General features: G+C 51.4%; 2 protein-coding genes across 2 annotated transcripts in view; one reads left to right on the forward strand and one right to left on the reverse strand.

Annotated features, from left to right (window-relative positions):
- The window catches only part of WNT5B (Wnt family member 5B), a 71682-nt gene that overhangs the window by 23939 nt on the left and 28042 nt on the right, over nt 1–19701 (reverse strand). The window lies entirely within an intron of this gene.
- FBXL14 (F-box and leucine rich repeat protein 14) lies at nt 12547–16190 on the forward strand. The gene has a single exon (XM_032105925.1). The coding sequence runs from the start codon at nt 12602–12604 to the stop codon at nt 13802–13804; it is 1203 nt and encodes a 400-aa protein (XP_031961816.1). The 5' UTR covers nt 12547–12601; the 3' UTR covers nt 13805–16190.

The following is a 19701-nucleotide window of genomic DNA, read 5'->3' on the forward strand; positions in this document are numbered from 1 at the left end:
TACCTAACACCTCACCTACTCAGAAAGCAATGTACAAGCCCATGAATGACTGGCACCAGAGAATTTGGCCCTGAGTTGTTCTAAGAGTCCAGATGGTAACACCCACATTTTGCAGCCCTTGCAATATGGATTTAAAAGTTCCCACAGCAGGTGCAGCTGGGCCGGATGAGGCTACCCCATCCAGGTCACTGTGATCCTGCAAACTTCAGAAAGGCACCTGGGTATTTTGACTTCTAATGCCAACCAGTTTTCAACCCAGTTTGCTATCGAGAGCTCAGGGAGGGCAGGACTGCTCTTTTGCCCCAGTGTGGGTTGATGTCATCTCTGAATGATCAGACACCTGCAGCGTCAGATGGCGTGAGATTGGCACCAGGTCTCAGAACCTCACTGGAAGGAGGAAACAATTCCTGGGGAAAATTCAGGTACATAATATGACAATGTGCCAGTTTATCAGAGGGAAGGGCGTTTTCCTCAGGAGCAAGCAGCGCTTGGAAGCCTGAGGCTTTGGCCTCTCCTGTGGCCAAACTGTACCCTGGGCATAGGGTGGACATCAGGCCAGGTGCCCTGCAGGGACAGAGCTGCCTCCCGTCCCCTCTCACCATCACACCTTTATGCCAATGGCACTCTCTGGCCACAGAACACGCGGCGCTGGCATTTGCAGCGGGGAGCACGCACGGAGCCGGCGCTTGGCACCGGAGCCTCCCCGCAGTGCCTGCGTGTGCAGCGCTGCCGAGACGGGCAGGCGGGCATCTGACCCTTGGGCAGGGTGGGCATCTGACCCTTGGGCAGGTGGGCATCTGACCCTTGGGCAGGGTGGGCATCTGACCCTCGGGCAGGGTGGGCATCTGACCCTTGGGCAGGGTGGGCATCTGACCCTTGGGCAGGTGGGCATCTGACCCTCGGGCAGGGTGGGCATCTGACCCTCGGGCAGGTGGGCATCTGACCCTTGGGCAGGGTGGGCATCTGACCCTTGGGCAGGCGGGCATCTGACCCTCGGGCAGGTGCGCATCTGACCCTCGGGCAGGGTGGGCATCTGACCCTCGGGCAGGGTGGGCATCTGACCCTCGGGCAGGTGGGCATCTGACCCTTGGGCAGGGTGGGCATCTGACCCTTGGGCAGGCGGGCATCTGACCCTCGGGCAGGTGCGCATCTGACCCTCGGGCAGGGTGGGCATCTGACCCTTGGGCAGGCGGGCATCTGACCCTCGGGCAGGTGCGCATCTGACCCTCGGGCAGGTGGGCATCTGACCCTCGGGCAGGTGGGCATCTGACCCTCGGGCAGGTGCGCATCTGACCCTCGGGCAGGTGCGCATCTGACCCTCGGGCAGGTGGGCATCTGACCCTTGGGCAGGGTGGGCATCTGACCCTCGGGCAGGTGGGCATCTGACCCTCGGGAAAGGTGGGCATCTGACCCTCGGGCAGGGTGGGCATCTGACCCTCGGGCAGGTGGGCATCTGACCCTCGGGCAGGGTGGGCATCTGACCCTTGGGCAGGGTGGGCATCTGACCCTCGGGCAGGGTGGGCATCTGACCCTTGGGCAGGGTGGGCATCTGACCCTCGGGCAGGGTGGGCATCTGACCCTCGGGAAAGGTGGGCATCTGACCCTCGGGCAGGTGGGCATCTGACCCTCGGGCAGGCGGGCATCTGACCCTCGGGAAAGGTGGGCATCTGACCCTCGGGCAGGGTGGGCATCTGACCCTCGGGCAGGTGGGCATCTGACCCTTGGGCAGGGTGGGCATCTGACCCTCGGGCAGGTGGGCATCTGACCCTTGGGCAGGCGGGCATCTGACCCTTGGGCAGGCAGGCATCTGACCCTCGGGAAAGGTGGGCATCTGACCCTCAGACAGGTGGGCATCTGACCCTCGGGCAGGCGGGCATCTGACCCTTGGGCAGGCAGGCATCTGACCCTCGGGAAAGGTGGGCATCTGACCCTCAGACAGGTGGGCATCTGACCCTCGGGCAGGGCGGGCATCTGACCCTCGGGCTGGTGATTGCACCACAGGCTCAGCTCAGACATTGTCTTCCCAGCACTGCTGCTGATCTGCTTGGCTTCTTGTTTTGGTTCCAGCTGACTGAGACTGAAATTCAGTTCTTTCATCTGCTGGGGAGCTGAATTTAATTCAGGGCCAGCATTGTGATTTTGTCTGTGGATGCTGTGTGTTACAGGATCGAATGCATTTAAATATCCTCCAGTGAAAAGATGTAAATATTGTCATTATTTAGTCCACCTTCACACTAAACCTCGTGCAGAACTTACCACACACAAGAGAACAGTCTAGAGGAGAAAGCTTTTTTAAAAAGAAAGAAACGTGTTTATTCTTCCCTTGAAACTAAAGAGAAAACACATACTCAATGGGAGAAATCCAGAGGGTTAAGTTCTTCCAACTGCCACTCAAATAGAGAAAATTAAACTGATCTGTCTTACACTACAATCCCAAAGGATATTTACAGTCCTGGAGATTCTTTCCCCAATCTCTTGAACATATTTATTCTCTCTGGCAATATGCTATTGAGTAAGTTGACTAGACTAGAGAATTTCTAGTAAGTTGACAGGACTAGAGAATTTCCGTAGTTGGAACAGCTGTACATCTGGAATGCAACCTTCACTTTTTTGGACAACTACAAAGTTCTTGCAAAGAAAAATGTGTTTGTCCTGTAAAAAAAACCCCAGTGTATCTTCAAAGATAGGAATTGCTCGTCCTGCAGGAGAGGGAAGCATGCTGCACTGCATAGAGGGGTTACAGGTGTGCTTGCAGGTGTGGACCTCAGAAAGCTGCTGTATGAGGATATGTGCACCATCCTTACAGCAGGCAAGGTGTAGCAGGAAAGAGGGAATTGCCTGAGTCTCTACACTGCAGGGAAAGCAAGAAATCCTATTAAGGATTTATGCTGTTGCAGCAAAATAACTTCCTCACTTGAAGCAGAAGCCAGCTTTTTCACTGTCTTGACCACTCGTGCTGACAGCGTGCAGTTCTTCGGTCAAGCCCAGTGCCAGCTTTGTACTGAGAGATTCAGCATCAGGAAATGGGCTAGCAAGGCTCCTACTCCTGCTCTCAGTGACAATTTCATTTGCCTCTGAGATGCACTTCCAAGACTTCGAGTGAACAGCCCTCCTGTTTCTGAACACTTGTAGAGAGAAAGAAGTTACTTACTACATGAATGGGTTTGAAAATACAGTGACGTGCACATTCAAAAACACGCTCCAGAGAAGGCATGTATGGGAGATGTCTGAGAAGACATTTGTGCGTGGTGTGTAGTAATTATAATATGTTTTCATTTACAGTGTCTCCTCCACGCACAAGGGAATGTAACAAAACGCAACTAAAACCACATATCCTTAAAATAAAGCGACAGAGAGAGAGACAGAGAGTTTCATACAAAGGTTAAACAAAAGAATCTGTTTAATGTCACTGTGGGGATTACAGGAACTGGAGTAAAACAAACATCCAGAAGAAACTTTGAGGGGTTGCTTCAGGAAAAGCACGTGTGTGAGTGTGTGCCACCACATCTGCATATTCAATATGTCTTGCTGGGACAGCTTGGGGAAAATAGGAAGCTGGAAATTTTCAGTGTGGGAATTAGATGGAAGAATGTGAACCATTCTAAACAAAACACAGTGAAGTTGCCAGCTGACTTGCTAAAATGCCAGTGCTCTCTAGGATCCCTTGAAACAGAGCTGAGGACTGGCCTTGCTGCTCAGGGAGTGGGTAGGGAGCCAGGAGATCTGGGCTGTATTCCTGGCCCTGCAACAAACCCAGCATGTGACGCTGGGAAGTCATTCAGCTCTCAGTTTCCAAAACCTGATTTCATGCCTATACTTCTGGGCACCCAGCGTGAGGCAGCGTGAGCCCAAACGTCCCGGATTTCAAACAAAGTTAAGCTGCAGGTACTCACCTCCCATCCACGAAGAACATACGTGCTGGGACTTAGTTTCATCACGGATGAAACAGGGCTAAAACCTGCAAAGGAACCTGAAATGCTGCAAAGCTCCAGGTATTACATGATTACATAGACATCTTTTGCCACAGAAGAAGTGCTATGGATATGCAAACTATTATTATTGAGTTACCTGTTGCTTCCCATGTCCTGTGGCAACCATTGCCATTCTATAAATATTTTCACAGATTGCAATACATCTGAAGACTTTTGTTTATGTTTCCTGCTTCAGGGCATCAAGGAACAATCTTCTCACAAAAGGATTCACTGTTCCAAAAGGAACCTAAAGAATACAGATCAGGATTGCTGGCAAAAAGTGTGGAACAACAACACTGACAAGACTAGGAAAATACTAGATCTCAAGGGTGAAATAGTGGAAAGAAAGAGGCTTTTCCACATAATTTAGTCAGCATGTATGCTGGGGAAAAAAACCCCAGAAGTAAAAGCCGTATTTCTAGCTTATATTTTTCTGTGTGCATACACTTTAAAAACAATTTGGAACCATGAGAATTAGAGAAAGTTGTATTCTCACTGTATATGACAGGGTCTGGTCACATAGATTAATTTACATTATACTGTAGGCAAAGGTTTATTATGGGGGTTTTTTTTATGAACAGTGTAGACACAAGCTGAAAGAATGAGTGTAAAACACAGATCTTGTTCTACCCGTTTGTATTTCCACCTCCAGCACGGTGAACTCTGTACTTTCTCCCTGCCCTGTTTGTGTCTGCCCTTAATTTTACCCCCGCATTTCCAGAGAGGATTTCCAAAATTTTTGTTGTGCACAGATAGATAACATGTGTTGGTGAATTCAGCTGCCTTAATGGGGTTTTAGAGTTTCCACATGAACCCAAGAAGAGAAGCAAGAACAAAAGAAGTTTCTGAAAGGCACCTCCCTTTGCAACCATTTTTCTGTGCATCCATTAGAGTTGCACCAGAACTTTCAGAAAATCAAGGGCATTTAGCACAAACAGTTTCTGGGCTGTTACTTCTAGCAATAAAATGTTACAGTAACCTTCCTCTGGCCAGAAGCAGCCCAAATCCTCCATTGACTATAACACTGTATTTTGTGTCTTTAGCCTGCCTTCCTTATAAAACTGTATTTTTTAACTCTCACCTCTGTGCCAAGCTCTAATGGTGAATCTCATTTTCACAGTATGTTTCCAAAACAGTATTGCCCTATTTTTCAGTTTTCCTCCAAGAACTTACTTCAGAGCCGGTGCTCATAAGGCAGGTGACATAACTTGGTCCAATTCAAGTGAATTGCCAATTTTAGAATGTCATTTACTACCTGAAAATGTGCTGGTGGCCACAGTCCAGAGAGGGAGGAGACAAAAGTAATGCTGCAGTAATCCATGGGCACAAAAATCTTGCGTTTTAAGAATCACACAGCTACATCAGTACCCTCCCCAAGCTGAGCTTATCTTCTTGTGAGGTTGCCCTTCACTCTCACTGTGGCAAGAATATAAGAATTACCTGGACCTCACTCCAGGGGCCCCATGCAAATCTTGACTGGAAAGCCCAGGGACTGATGTCTTTTCTTCCTTGCAGCTTCTGACAGAGAGCACAGGGAGAAGCTTCTCTGACAGCCAAATAACCCTTACTCACAAGCTGGCCAGCAATCTGCCCTGACTGCATGGAAGCCTTTGGCAAGGAGGAGGCTGCACCCACTCTGCTCCAGCCCCAGCCAAAGGCCAGAACATCTCCCCCATCCCAGGCTGAATGTGTTGGCTGTCAGTGGAGCTACACACACAGAGTATCCATCCACCTCTGCTGGGTTTTGGACTAAACAGCTGTTACAAAGGGAGATTTCACAGACCTGCTGCTGTAACAGGTACCACACAGCATGTCAGACACACATGTTTCTGCTGTGACTGCAGGGGCTGCCCCTTTTAGATCAAGTTGTAGAGGTCTCAGAGTTCAGTCCCCAGGAATGGCTTATGAAAGCAATTACCACCTGAAAGGTCTCTTTGTTTTTGTGCCACTGCTTCTAATAATAACGACTGCATCAGATATTTTCTGCCATCTCAATCTTCTTTGGTACTGCTAATGAAGAAATGACAAAGCCCAACACTTAGAATAGCACCCAATGCAATGAACTGCAAGCACTCAGGTTTGAGGTTTTACATCTGCCCTCCCAAAGCTCTTTCCCTTTGATGATTTTAACCATTGAGTACCAAGCTCCACATAAGCCCTGAAGGGTGTGACATGCATGGCCGAGCCAGGGAATCACCTGCGGGCAGGGGCCCAGGTCCCTTGCTCTGACACCAGACAGTCCTGTCCCACGGGAGCAGACAGACAGCCAGACATGAGAGGCACATGGCATTCGAGGGAGTTGTCTGGACAATAATAAATTGGACTGATTCTTCAAGAAATCCTTTCATTTATGTTTGCTTCATTCTGTTACAGCAGCAACAATCGTTGGCCAATTTAACAGCAAAGCTGGCAGTAGAATCCAGACCTCCCACACTTCACACCCTCTGACCATTCTTTCTCATATCAGCAGAGTTATGTTCTTGTCAGATATTGACTGACAGGTAAAAGGAAGACCTGAAGAGAATACCCAAAGGCTCAAATCTAGAGCTGGAGTCTGCACTGAGACATCAGCTCTGCATTATGCCCCAGCATCTAACCACATATCCACAGTACATTGCATTTTGAATAAACCACCCAACGTTGGGAAATACATGGCAGATCAGAATTACTTTGTGCAGGACAAAGCACATAATCCTAAAATACAGCCTCATGTAGCACCTGTTAGAGACTTGAAGCCTGCAAAGTACAAAAACTCACTTTATTTTAAAGGAAAGCTTCACAGTGACCTAGTCTTCACAACAAAGCTCAATAGGCAAAAGGATCCCAATATTAAAATTTCCAAATAACCCTCTGACCAGTTAAATTTTCTTTATAATCTCTGACTGAAAAATGAAAGATCACAACCAGCATGAACTCCCAAGGGAATCCACTCACTTAACACCCTATGCTGATTTATGTATGTGTGCATGCATGCACACAGATATGCACACACATGCTTATGTGTCTAAATTATGCACATTACCCATCCGTTCTGCCTACACTCACATGTGTAACTCTTAGTAGAGATCTTTGCCATGTAATTACTCATTCCATTCACAGAAGAGTTCACAAGGATCATCTTTGCTTTACGTTCACGAAGAAAAGGAAGCTCTAAAACACTGCAGCCCAACTTCCCTGACACCTTGCCAAGTGCAGAAAAGCTCTTCAGCACTCGTCAGGAGTCCAGTCAGCATGAACCAGTGATGAGCAACATGTTCCCTCCACAAGCTGGCACCCTCATTTTGCTGAGCCGTGTCAGAAGACACTGGCTTGGCTGTCAGTAACACAGAATCACAAAATCTTTGAAGAGTTTGGTTTGGAAGGGACCTTGAAACCCCCTGCAATGAGCAGGGACATCTTCAACTAGACCAGGTTGCTCAAAGTCCTGTCCAGCCTGACCTTTAATGTTTCCAGGAATGCAGCACCCACCACCTCTCCAGGCAACCTGTTCCAGTGTTTCATCATCCACAGTGTAAAAACTTTATATCCAATCTCAACTGACTCTCCTTTAGTTTAAAACCATTAACTATTGTCCTATTGAAACAGTCCCAAAAGGACCCTTTTGGTCTCATTTATACACAAAAAAACATTCCCCAAACTGAATTTGAAGAAGCTCCACTCAACCAACTTTAAACCCAGTTTAAGACCATGGGCTGTATCAGACTCAGTTGATTTTTGTGGTCACGCTTCAAATCTGATGAAGAAGGTCTGGAAGCCAACTTGTGAAGGAAAACTGTACCCCCGGAGTGTGGCTGCATCTAAGTTTAAATGGATCAAAAGAAAGAGAAGGGTTAGCTGGGCACAGGCTTTTTTGTACAAGAGTTTTTGCATCGCTTCTGTCCCGCAGTCCCAATGGCCACTGCCCACAGGCAAAAAAAGCCAAAGGCTCAAAAGATTCCTGTGGGTAAATTCATGAGTTTTTCATTCTGCAGGTGAAGCTATGAAAATGCAGAAAGCACATGGAGTAGGGTGGCAGAAGAAAAGGAAGGATAGGGAAGGACTCTGTTATCTCCTAAATGACTAATCTGAGCCAAAAGATACCCTGCAAACTGACAGGCAAAAGTAACAAACAAGGCCAGGCTGGGGTGGGAGCCGCAGAGAGACCTGGTGGATGTTATGCCCAACCATGCAATAAAAGATGCAGGACAGACAACAGTGCAGCTTTATCAGCATGAGCTGCTTCCAACCATAGAAGCCACGAGTGAGTTATCTGGATCCTCCTGAACCCCTGCCAAGCAAAACTGTACGGCCTCCGCTGAGCACTGGGGTAACTGGAGGAAAAAAAAATGAAGCATTTATCTAGCAAGTGCTTTCTAAAAGGGAGCATGGCTGCCTGGAGCCACTCGAGGGGCTGAAATGCTAGACATGGTTCCAAGGGGATGGATCAGCCATCAGAGTGCATGAGAGGCAGGCAGGGATTTTTAATAAAAAGCAGTGATTACCACCTCCTATTTATACCACATGAGATCACGAAAACCATGGCACATACTCCTTTACTCCTGGAAACACAAAGTCAACTGAACAACCATGTGACAAATTGGCCCTTTTCATGCACTTTGTCTTTGTAAACCTCTATTTCCGAACATGTCACTTAGACTGAGAAATAAAAATCTGCTAGAATAGTAATTTCTGTGCCCTCCTCTCCCCCAAATCAATGCTACAGTAGATTAGGATTATAAATCCAAGTTCTGGGCTGTTCCACTCAACATGTAAACCTTAACTGTCCACAAGGAAGGACAGATGCTCTAAGTATATAGCATGTGAGAAAGAGAACTTCAGAGTCTCCAGAAAACGCATCATTTATTTCTAACTTCTGCTGGCTACACACATGAGGCACTACAGACACAATGTGCCAAGACATAAAGAAAAAAGTATTTCAGGTAAGCTTTTCTGCCCTGAAGAGCACACCTTTTCCTACTCCCCTTCAAATGCGGTTTGAAAGGCTTAGAGAGAGGAAATACCACATTATTTCCATGGTAAGATTCCACAGCTGAGCTTGGGATAATACGGTGAGAGCCTTCATCAGCACTCTTTCAGAGTGACTTGTATAACTTGCTTGTAGCTTTGCCAGTTACGAGTAGTGCCACAATGGCTGAGATACACCAGCACTTCTGTACCACGTTTCCTTCACACGCTGCCTGATGTCTACTGGACTCCCTTCTTGTGAGCAAGCCCATTGCCTCCAGACATGGAATCTCTGCCACGACAGGCCCGTGAGAAGCCACACCTTTCACCTGCTCCTCACTCCACACAAATTCTCCACTTCAGCTGCGATGCTCTACAACTGATCTGAGCACAGCCAATCTGCACAGAAAAAATCTATTGCCCCCGTTCTTTTGCTTATTAACCTGATGGTTAACCAACCTCCCGGCAGCACAAACTGCACAAATAATGCTGCAAAGGTAATTCACACTGGGTGACACCCCAGTACAGTTCCTGTGTGTGACTGCAGCTCCGCAATCACTACAATCAGGTCTACGCGTTGCTGGATCACCCAGGAGTACAAATTTCATCAGGATCAGGCCAAGGCATGTGATCAGGCTGCTGCTGAATGAGGCAGAGTGCAGGATGCGGGGCCAACGCCAGTCCTGCTCTGGCCACGTGCCAGGCACAGGGGTGCAGACGATACCTGATCTGGCTGGAGCTGAGTACAGCGACACCTGAGCCGGCATAAAGTCTGCTAGTAAAAAGTTAACCTGTCAAAAACTTCTTGAATTAACTTGAGCAGGCAGGGTGAATGAATAGCAGGTCAGCGCTTCACATCATGTGGCCACCCCATTTTGGAGCCAATAATAGGAGCCGTACTGCTGGCTTTTGTGCACTGCCAAACCACAGCCTAATGTCGATAGTGATGTTTATATGCATGGGGAACTCATTGCAGGATCAGGGCCTCAGAGTCCTTCAACTCGCCTTGCCTCCAACTTAAAGCAAAAAGGAAAGAAAAAGGCAGAGTGAAATCTGAACGTTTAACCTCTAAGTAGTCAACAGAATCTACTCATATGGAATCTGTAGGTGAAAGCAGAGCCATGACTGCTTCTGCAGCAGATAAATTTAAATGATGATTGAAGTAGAGCCTATTCCTTCAGGTTAGTGGAGGCATCAGTACAGCAAACACATCAGAACTAGGCTGATTTGTGTAGTATTTTAGCAATCCAGACAGTATTAAAAACACACCTTGTCATGCTGAACAAATGCAAACTTTATTTTTTTTCTTTACAAGGAAAGGGTAGTCCTGCTCTTCTGAAACTGTTTTGAAAAGCCTTACCTGATCTCCGGTAGAACTTAAGCCATTTTTAACACTGCTGAAGTACTGTACAATGTTGAGATGTGCACAGTTACTATTGCATGAGGCTACAGACATGTAGGAAACATGGTTTTCAAACATTCTTTCTTGAAATTGCTGGAAATCACTGGAAATTGCTCGGTTTATGAGAATACTTCAGCAATTTTCAGAGCTAGTTCAAGGAGGCCATTAGCCGAAAGCCATTTTCAGAAGATTTTCCATTTCCCACTACAGAAGCCCTAAAACAGTCCATGTAGAGATGTACGGCAACCTTGACAGCTGCCCAGATCTCTGAGCTGTTTACAGCCCTGTCTTATTGCTGCTGCAGGCATGCCTGGACAGAAGGTTCCCAAACTTTGGTCCTCAAGGCTGCGACGCTGCCTCACGGCCACGCCGCAGACCGCAGCAGCCGGTGCTCCAGCAGGCAGAGGTGAGGGACTCACCCGCTGTCCCTTTGCCACCTTCTGCAGCTGCACGAACCCCTGTCCCTCCTCATGGGACCCGGGGCTCCCAGAGAGCTCGAGGAGCTACCAGCCCTGGCAAACCTCGATGCAGAGGTGGCCCAGTGGCAGATACCGGGGTGAAGCGAGGGGGCTGGCTGGAGTGCAGCACAATGCTGAGCTGGAGTGTCCAGCTGTGCCAGGGGAGATTCAGGTTGGACATTAGGAGGAACTTCTTCGCAGCAATGGGTGATTAGACATTGGAAGGGACTGCCCAGGGAGGTGCTGCAGTCACCATCCCTGGAGGCATTTAAGGAAAGACTGGACATGGCACTCAGTGTCCCCATAGGCTGGACTCGATGATCTCAGAAGTCTTTTCCAACCTGACTGACTCTGTGATTCCGTGAAGCAGCACTGCTGTCTGAGGCCCTGCCACTCCTGCCCTGGTGGGGACCTGTCATCCACGGGTGACAACACAGCACCCACCACGGCTTCTCTGCACCGACAGGGCAGGAAGTGGGGCAAGAATTAGGATTAGTAATGCATTGGGAAAAGTACTGCCAGCAGGTCGAGGGAGGTGATCCTGCCCCTCTACTCAGCCCTGGTGTACTGCATCCAGTTTTGGGCTCCCCAGGACAAGAGAGACATGGAGCTCCTGGACAGGGTCCAGTGAAGAGTGACAAAGATGATGAGGGGACTGGAGCATCTCTCTCGTGACAAAAAACTGAGAGAATTGGGCCTGTTCAGCCTCAAGAAGAGATGACTGAGAAGGGACCTCATCAGCGTCCCTAAGTATCTGAAGGATGAGTGTCAAGAGGATGGAGCCAGACTCCTCTCGGTGACACCAAGCAATAGGACAAGAGGCAACGGGCAGAAACTGATGCACAGAAAGTTCCTCCTGAATAGGAGGAACAACTTCTTTCCCGCGTGGGTGCCCATGCACTGCACCACACTCGCTCTTTGGACACTCCAGGACCGTCTGGACGCCCCCCGCGCCACACGCCGGAGCCGGGCGGGCCCGGTGACCGCCGCGCTCCCTCAGGCCGGGCCGGGCTCGGCGGTGGCGCCCCCGGCGGCGGCGCGGGGCAGCGCGGCCCCAGCGGGGAGCGGCGGGGGCGCAGCCGCGGCCCGCGCTGTTTCCAGGGCGACGGCTCGCAGTGTTCCGGACCGTACCATTGCGCAAGCGGCGCGGGTGGGGGCGGGCGGGGGAAACAGGCCCGGCCCAGCGCCGCCTCCTGCCCGGCTGCCTCCTCCCCCCGCGCCTGGCCGCGCCTCCCCCCCCCGCCCCCCCTCCCGCGGGCCGGAGCGGCGCCGGGCCCAGCAGCGCGCGGCGCGGAGCGGAGCGGAGCGGGCGGGCCCGGAGCGGCGGAGTCGGTACCGGCGGCGGGCGGGCCGGGCCGGGCCGGGCCGCGCCACCCCCTGCCCTCGCTGCCTCACCGCCGGCGCGGGATGCGGGCGGCGCGGGGCCGCGGGCTGTGAGCGGCGGCAGCGCGGAGACAAAGGGAGGCGGCGGCGGCGGCGGTGGGGCTCGGCGGCCGGCGCTGGGCACGGGGCGCGGGGGCCGCCGCCGGGGCGCGCCCGCCGGGATGCGGCGCGGGGCGGCGCGGCCGCGGCAGCAGCGCGGCGGCGGCAGCGGCGCGGCCCGCCCGGCGCGGCGGTAGAGGCGGCGGGGCCGGGCCGGCGGTCGCGCAGTAGCGTCTCCCGCGCCGCCCGCGCCGGCGATGTGAGGGCGGCGGCGGCGGCGGCGGCAGGAGGAGCGCGGCGCGGAGCGGAAGGCGGGCGGGCCCCGGGCGGAAGCGGGCCGGGCCCGGCGGCGAGGGGCAGCAGCGCGGCGCCGGCGGGGGCGGCCGGGCGCGGGCGGGCGTGCGATGGAAACGCACATCTCGTGCCTGTTCCCCGAGCTGCTCGCCATGATCTTCGGGTACCTGGAGGTGCGCGACAAGGGCCGCGCGGCGCAGGTGTGCACGGCCTGGCGGGACGCCGCCTACCACCGCTCGGTGTGGCGGGGCGTGGAGGCCAAGCTGCACCTGCGCCGCGCCAACCCCTCGCTCTTCCCCAGCCTGGCGGCGCGGGGCATCCGGCGGGTGCAGATCCTGTCGCTGCGGCGCAGCCTGAGCTACGTGGTCCAGGGCATGGCGGACATCGAGAGCCTCAACCTCAGCGGCTGCTACAACCTCACCGACAACGGGCTGAGCCACGCCTTCGTGGCGGAGATCAGCTCCCTGCGCTCGCTCAACCTGAGCCTCTGCAAGCAGATCACGGACAGCAGCCTGGGCCGCATCGCCCAGTACCTCAAGGGCCTGGAGGTGCTCGAGCTCGGAGGCTGCAGCAACATCACCAACACCGGCCTCCTCCTCATCGCCTGGGGCCTGCAGCGCCTCAAGAGCCTCAACTTGCGCTCCTGCCGGCACCTCTCCGACGTGGGCATCGGGCACCTGGCGGGCATGACCCGCAGCGCGGCCGAGGGCTGCCTGGGCCTGGAGCAGCTCACGCTGCAGGACTGCCAGAAGCTCAGCGACCTCTCGCTCAAGCACCTGGCCCGCGGGCTGGGCCGCCTCCGCCAGCTCAACCTCAGCTTCTGCGGGGGCATCTCGGACGCGGGGCTGCTGCACCTGTCGCACATGAGCAGCCTGCGGAGCCTCAACCTGCGCTCCTGCGACAACATCAGCGACACGGGCATCATGCACCTGGCCATGGGCAGCCTGCGGCTGTCCGGCCTCGACGTCTCCTTCTGTGACAAGGTGGGGGACCAGAGCCTAGCCTACATCGCACAGGGCCTCGACGGGCTGCGCTCCCTGTCCCTCTGCTCCTGCCACATCAGTGACGAGGGCATCAACCGCATGGTGCGGCAGATGCACGGGCTGCGCACCCTCAACATCGGCCAGTGCGTCCGCATCACCGACAAGGGCCTGGAGCTCATCGCCGAGCACCTCAGCCAGCTCACGGGCATCGACCTCTACGGCTGCACCCGCATCACCAAGCGGGGCCTGGAGCGCATCACCCAGCTGCCCTGCCTCAAGGTGCTCAACCTGGGACTTTGGGAAATGACTGAGAGTGAGAAGGTCAGGTGAGAGGAGGAGGGTGCCCTGAGACCTCCCATCTCCTCTGGAGGGACTCACTGACTGACTGACTGACTGATTGCTGCAGAGGAGGAGAGAAAGAGAGAGGGGCATGCACAGAGACATGCTACCCACGCACTCTGGCACCGCAGGGAGGAACACAGAGAAAGAGGGTATATCCTCGACCCTTCTCTGCTGCCTACCTATCCTTGCTGTGGAGGAGGAGAGGGAGGAGGAAGGGGGAGCAGGAGGACAGAGAGAAAGCACCTATCCGTTTTCCAGGTCACGCCTCAAGCTCCGTGCTGGGGCCACAAAGCTCTCCCTTCCCACAGCATCCTTCCCTGCAGAAGAGGTAGAAGCCCACACTCTTATGCACTGGGGCTAGAGACACCCCTCTTTATCCCCACTCCCAGATTCCATCCCCTCAAGCACTAAGGATGGATGAAGAAAGGCCCTTGTTCTGCCATGTATTCAGAATTGATTATTTTTGGTTTATATAAAGGAGAGTGGGAATGGAGATGGGAACAAAAAATAATAACAGCAGAAAAGGCTTCCTAGCTACACTTGTGTACCCAGCCACCAGTCACCCTGCGCTGGGCACAAACACAGCTTTTGATAAAACAACCATTCCACCTCTGTGCTTGCCCCTTCCCTGTCAACACATTTGTGACAGAAATACTGCTCCCTAGGTACAATGATTTTTTTTTTCCCCCCCTTTTAAATCTCTTTTCAGTCTCCAGTTTCATGTTATTCTCTGCTGTGGGTGGATACAGCCTCCCACTATTCCAGTTCTCCACTGCACTGAGACTAGCGATAGCTACAGCCTCTCCTTTTGTCAGTATGTTTCCATGTCATCCTGCACTATGGGTAATGGAAAAGTCCAGGCACTCCATTCTCTCTCCCCATCTCTCTCCACTGGAGATGAATATACCAGTTCCTCCTTCTCCTGTCTCTGTGGGGACTGGACACAGACCCCAGCCTCTTAAGCCTTCCCGTGCACCGGGGGACACTGAGAGTTACTGAGACTTGTCTTCCCTTTCATCATTCTCTCTTTTTCTCCCCTCCTCCTCCTTGGCAACAGGGATAGGCATATCCAGCCACATATCCATTCCTCTTTGGGTCGGGGGTGAGCAGGTAGAAGGGAGTTCTAACTCCTCTCTACCTGGGGGACATGAGGAAGAATCTCCAGCTTCATTTCTGCTTCATTTGAGATACTGTGACCTGTTTTTATTTTGAAATGCATAAAAAAAATTACTGCTACAAAAACAGCCTCTTACTCTCCCCATCCATCCCTTGCTTACATCCTGTAACTGATCCCAATTTTCCTCACTCATTCTCCCCTTTACAGTATTCATTTTCTTACATGGTTTTATTTTTAAAGACATATGAAGTTGCTGTTCTTGTGGATTTTTAAGTACATTTTTTTTCTGCTGAATATATTCTAGATATATAAATATATATATGATGTCTGGCTACCTCGTTTTAATTTGTTACTTTTTTTTTTCCCCTCCTCAAAAGCCCTGGAATTCTTACAGGAAAGAGATTTTGAGACTGAAACATTTTTGTGCCTAGACTGGAATAATGCCCCTTGGGTTTGTTCTTCTTTTTGCCCCTCCTCTGCCCCCACCCCTTTTTTTTTTTTTTTTTTTCTTTTTTTTAATTTTGAATTTTTGTTTTTTAGGCTTACCCTACTGTGTCCCACCTTCACATTCTGGTTGTGCCTCTTCCTCCCTCTTCACTGGGGACTGGGGACCCAAACTGTGCTTCTGCATTTTTACTCTTCTAGCACAAATATGTAACGTGAGAATCCACGCTGAGGATTGGGCTACTGTTAACACAAATGTGTAAAATGCAAGTTTGTTTTAAAAAAATATTATATATATATGGATATATGCAAATGCTTTCCCCTCCCCTTGTAAGCCACCTACACAAGGTCACTATGCCAGGCTTCCTGTTGGTAGGTGGAGAGGAGCAGAGCTGGCCTGCAGGCCCCAGGGCTGCAGTGTGCAGGGGAGGAGACTGAAGTTCATCTGTCTTATCTCTGTTCTGTCAATAAAATGGAGCTGGGTCTTTAGATTATTTTTTAATTATTATTTTAAAGAGGAAGAGTAAGTTTGGGTTTTGTTTTTGTTTTGTTTTGATTTTTTTGTGTTTAAATATCTTGGCTTTTTTTTTGCTTATCTGTTCAAAATCTCAAATCCTCCACAGTAACAGGCCAGACCACGGAGTTAACGCAAACCCAGAGACCCCTATGGATTAATTGTACTGTTTGTGAATTTGTATAAAAAAATAACAAAGATCCTCTTAAAACATTTTATATTCTTACAGTAAAAGGTTAAACATATTTATATAATAAAAGAGGAAATATGAAGTATGTTTTTGAAAAAAAAAAAAAAAAGCCGTATCTGTGTTGTCTGTGCTTATTGAAGACGTGTGTCTGTATCTGTGGGCTTTGGTAAGAACAGCCTTGTGGTGGGATTCGGGCTGGCTCTGCCGAGCCATGGAGGAGGAGAGGGAGAGAAGTGCCTCCTGGTGCAGGATGTTGAGGAACATCACCACGAGGAGTTTGTAAGGAAGGGGTTTGGCAGGACTTCGTGACCATGAGGGTGCTGGTAGCATCCCTGGCGACAGACCCAGTTCAGCAGCCCATTGCTGGGAAGCATCAGCTGAGTCTGAGGTCGGACAAACCAGAAGTGCTGAAACTTGCTAGCAGCTGAATCGAGTACTTAGTGATTGAGGAAGACATTTAGGGGGGTGGGGGGGGGGGAAAAAGGCCTGTGTTCCTTTATTTTTATTAAGCTCCAGATAAATTGCATGGTGGAGGATTTTTTAGTGCTTTAAATTGTGGCCCTCCCTGAATGGAAGACCCGTCAAATAAAAACATTTCCCAGCAGTGACAACCACCAAAAACCTGCGCCCTTGCAGACCTGGGAAATCTGAAACGTCTTGGTTACTTCCACTGCCCAGCCGAAGATTAAAGAGAAAGTAAAGTGGGACCGTGTTAAAAAAAAAAAAAAGTTTGAATAATCTAAGGTGTCCTTTGTCCTCCACCATAATCTTTCTCCTCAACGTTATGACTTTTAACCCGATGCGGTCCCTTTTTAGCCTCCCCGGCGTGGGGTGTTTTATTGTTGTTGGAGATGGAGCTTAAGCGGTGTTTATAGGGCAGGCACAAAGCCCGTCTCCCCCAGCCCGGCGGCGGGGCTCTCGCCCGCTGCCCCCTTCCTGCCTGAAGGAGGGGGAATGCGAAATGGTGGAAGAAGCCAGAGCCATTGTTCAGGAAAGTTAAAAGAGGAGCTGTCCTTGCTTGCTTGCTCAGTCATGCATACTCAATCTGGCCGGGCCCGGGTCCCTATGGAAAGGAGGAGGGCGATTCTTCCCCTCTTTTTAACATTCCTCTCCAGGCCTGGCTGTATTTAAGCTGCTTTCCTCCGCGCCGAGGAGGAGGGAGGGGGATGGTCTGAAGTTCCTGTACATTTGCATTTTAAGCACTTCCAGCGCTGAGCAGGCCACTTTGTTCCCCGCTCCAGCAGCCCTGGCTGGGTGCTGCTCCAGGTGGGATGCCGTCCCAGAGGAGGTCCCCTGGGCGCCTGCCTGCCCTGGGTGCTCAGCCTCTGCCTCCACAGGTATTTTGGCTGAGGCTGGCCTGGGCATACTCTTGTTGCCAGCTCTACCCACCTCACCTCTTTGATGTCAGTGCTGCATTTCAAAGGGGAAAGTAGTGCCTGACTCTGGGCCTCTTAAAAAAAAACACCATCTCCTCTGCATCCCAAGGACCTGGACTATCTCAGGGTCTGGACTTTGGGGCGTGTGTTGTTCTATTCCCTCCTTTCCAAGATTTCCAAGCTTTCTGCTGGGAGTCCATTCACAAAAGCTGCATTGTTCGCTTTAGGGAAAGCCACCACAATTGGATCTAATTGAGCCTGACACTATATCCATCTTCCTCTACTTGGAGGGAGGTGTTGGGGTCTGTCTTTCCTGCATTAAGAAAAGAGTTTACAGTAACTTCTTGATGGAAAAAGAGCATGTATGCATGAATGTTATAAACAACAGGAATTCCAGATCAGGTTCCCCTAACAGCTGAAAACGTAATTGCTCCTGGGGTCAGCAGCAGACCCAACCAAGGATGGGGAAAGATAAACCTCTCATGAAGTAGGTTTTTTTTATGCTGGGTTTGAGTGAAAATGGCATCCCCTTATTAAGTCCCATGTTCATGTGGATCACGGTGGGACATCTGTGTTTCAATATAATGTGTGTGCTCATAAGCTCCCTAATCAGAACTACAATAGAATTTTTTTTCTCCTAAAAAATCCCCTGAACTTCTTCTCCCAACTTACAAAAAAAACCAAACCAAAAGCATTGCCCACATGGCCCAACATCCTGTTTTAAGGGGAACCCAAGCCAAAGGAAGTTGCCAAAACCAAAGCCTCCCTGAAGCCCAGTTCTTAGACACCCTGGACTGTTCCCGTAGATGGAGCAAGTGCTCCTCATACCTTCCTCTCATGCTCCATTGTGACAGCACCTCCTCGGACACAGATGCAGGCCAACAACCATAGACCAATTACCACATAACTTCTCAGCATAACCGACCACTCTTGAATTTTTGAACATGACTCAGTTGGCAACTGGGGTAGAAAACCATAAAAAACACTCCACTACTTGGAAATGAGCTGGAAGTCGCCTGTCTGTGAGCCCACAGTGCCCCAGCGGTGGCTTTGGTGCCAGCCTTCACGGCTGTGCCCAGCAGAAGTGGTGGGGCAGCAGGGCCCTTGCCTACAGCGGCGCAAGCCAGGGCACGGCGGGTGACGCAGGGACCCACTTTATGGACTGGCAGCTCTGAGGAGTAGAGGGGCCACTCTCAAGAGGTGGTGACAGAAAGCAGAGCAGAGCAGGAGCGATGTGGAAGAGGGATGAAGCGACTGAGCAGGAGAGGAGGTGCCCAGGGACCGAGGGGCAGCAGCTGGGGATGCCAGCTCGCAAGCTGCAGCGAAGTCCTGCGTGTGCGTGGGGTTCCTGGTTGGCTGCAGCAGCTGCTCCCCTGGCCAGATCCACGGCTGGCTCTTCTCCCTGGGAGATGGGAGGAAAAGCAGGCTCCACCTGGGTCCTACTGCCCTTGGACTAGCACATGGGAGGTCCATGCATGACAGATTTATACATTTTATACCTTCCCGCTGCACACTGCGGGTTCGGCTGAATCAGTTTGTCATGGTGGCTCTGGGGTCCTTTGTTCCGCGGTAATAAATAACGGGGTCACGGGGCAGCTGTCAGGCAAACCACCTGGGGCCTGTGCTACGGCCAGGGGTGATCTCCATGCTAGACAGTATAGAGCTTACCACTGAACCTGCCCTTTGGGGGTCAGGGAAGGGTTAAAATGAGACCTGGGTGGCCAGGACACTCAGATTTTGGAACCAAAGCTAGAAGTTAGCACAGGCTGCCATTAGCAGCGCAAGGGTAGATGTGCCTGGATCTGGCAGCCTCGCTATGTACACATGTGGGATGCTCCCAGCAAAGCAAACCCTTTTTTTTGTTTTCTCTCTCTCCCTCCTCTACCTTAAATGCCACTCCTTCAGCCAGCAGCTCTGTAACAGTGTCTTCTGTGGAGGAAAAAGATAAATGGATAAACTCGACTGGGTGGTGCAGGCTGGATCCCTCAGGACATCAGCGAGGCCCCGCGCCAGAGCTGCTGGCTGGGCTGCACTGACACTCCCCACCGTGGCCAGCCAGAGAGGCCGTCCTGGTCCTGCTCAATTCCCAGCCCCAAGCTGCACGAAAGAAAGAGCTGGAGAGGGTTCATCAGGCTCCTGTGCCAGAACTTCAGCGTCCAGCCACATTTGGCAGGGATGCTAGTGCTTCTCCCCCTTCTTTAATTAAATTTACCATATGCACTAGCTCAATGACAGCCCAAACTG

This window comes from Corvus moneduloides, chromosome 4, assembly GCF_009650955.1.
Source record: "Corvus moneduloides isolate bCorMon1 chromosome 4, bCorMon1.pri, whole genome shotgun sequence".
NCBI classification, from domain to species: domain Eukaryota; kingdom Metazoa; phylum Chordata; class Aves; order Passeriformes; family Corvidae; genus Corvus; species Corvus moneduloides.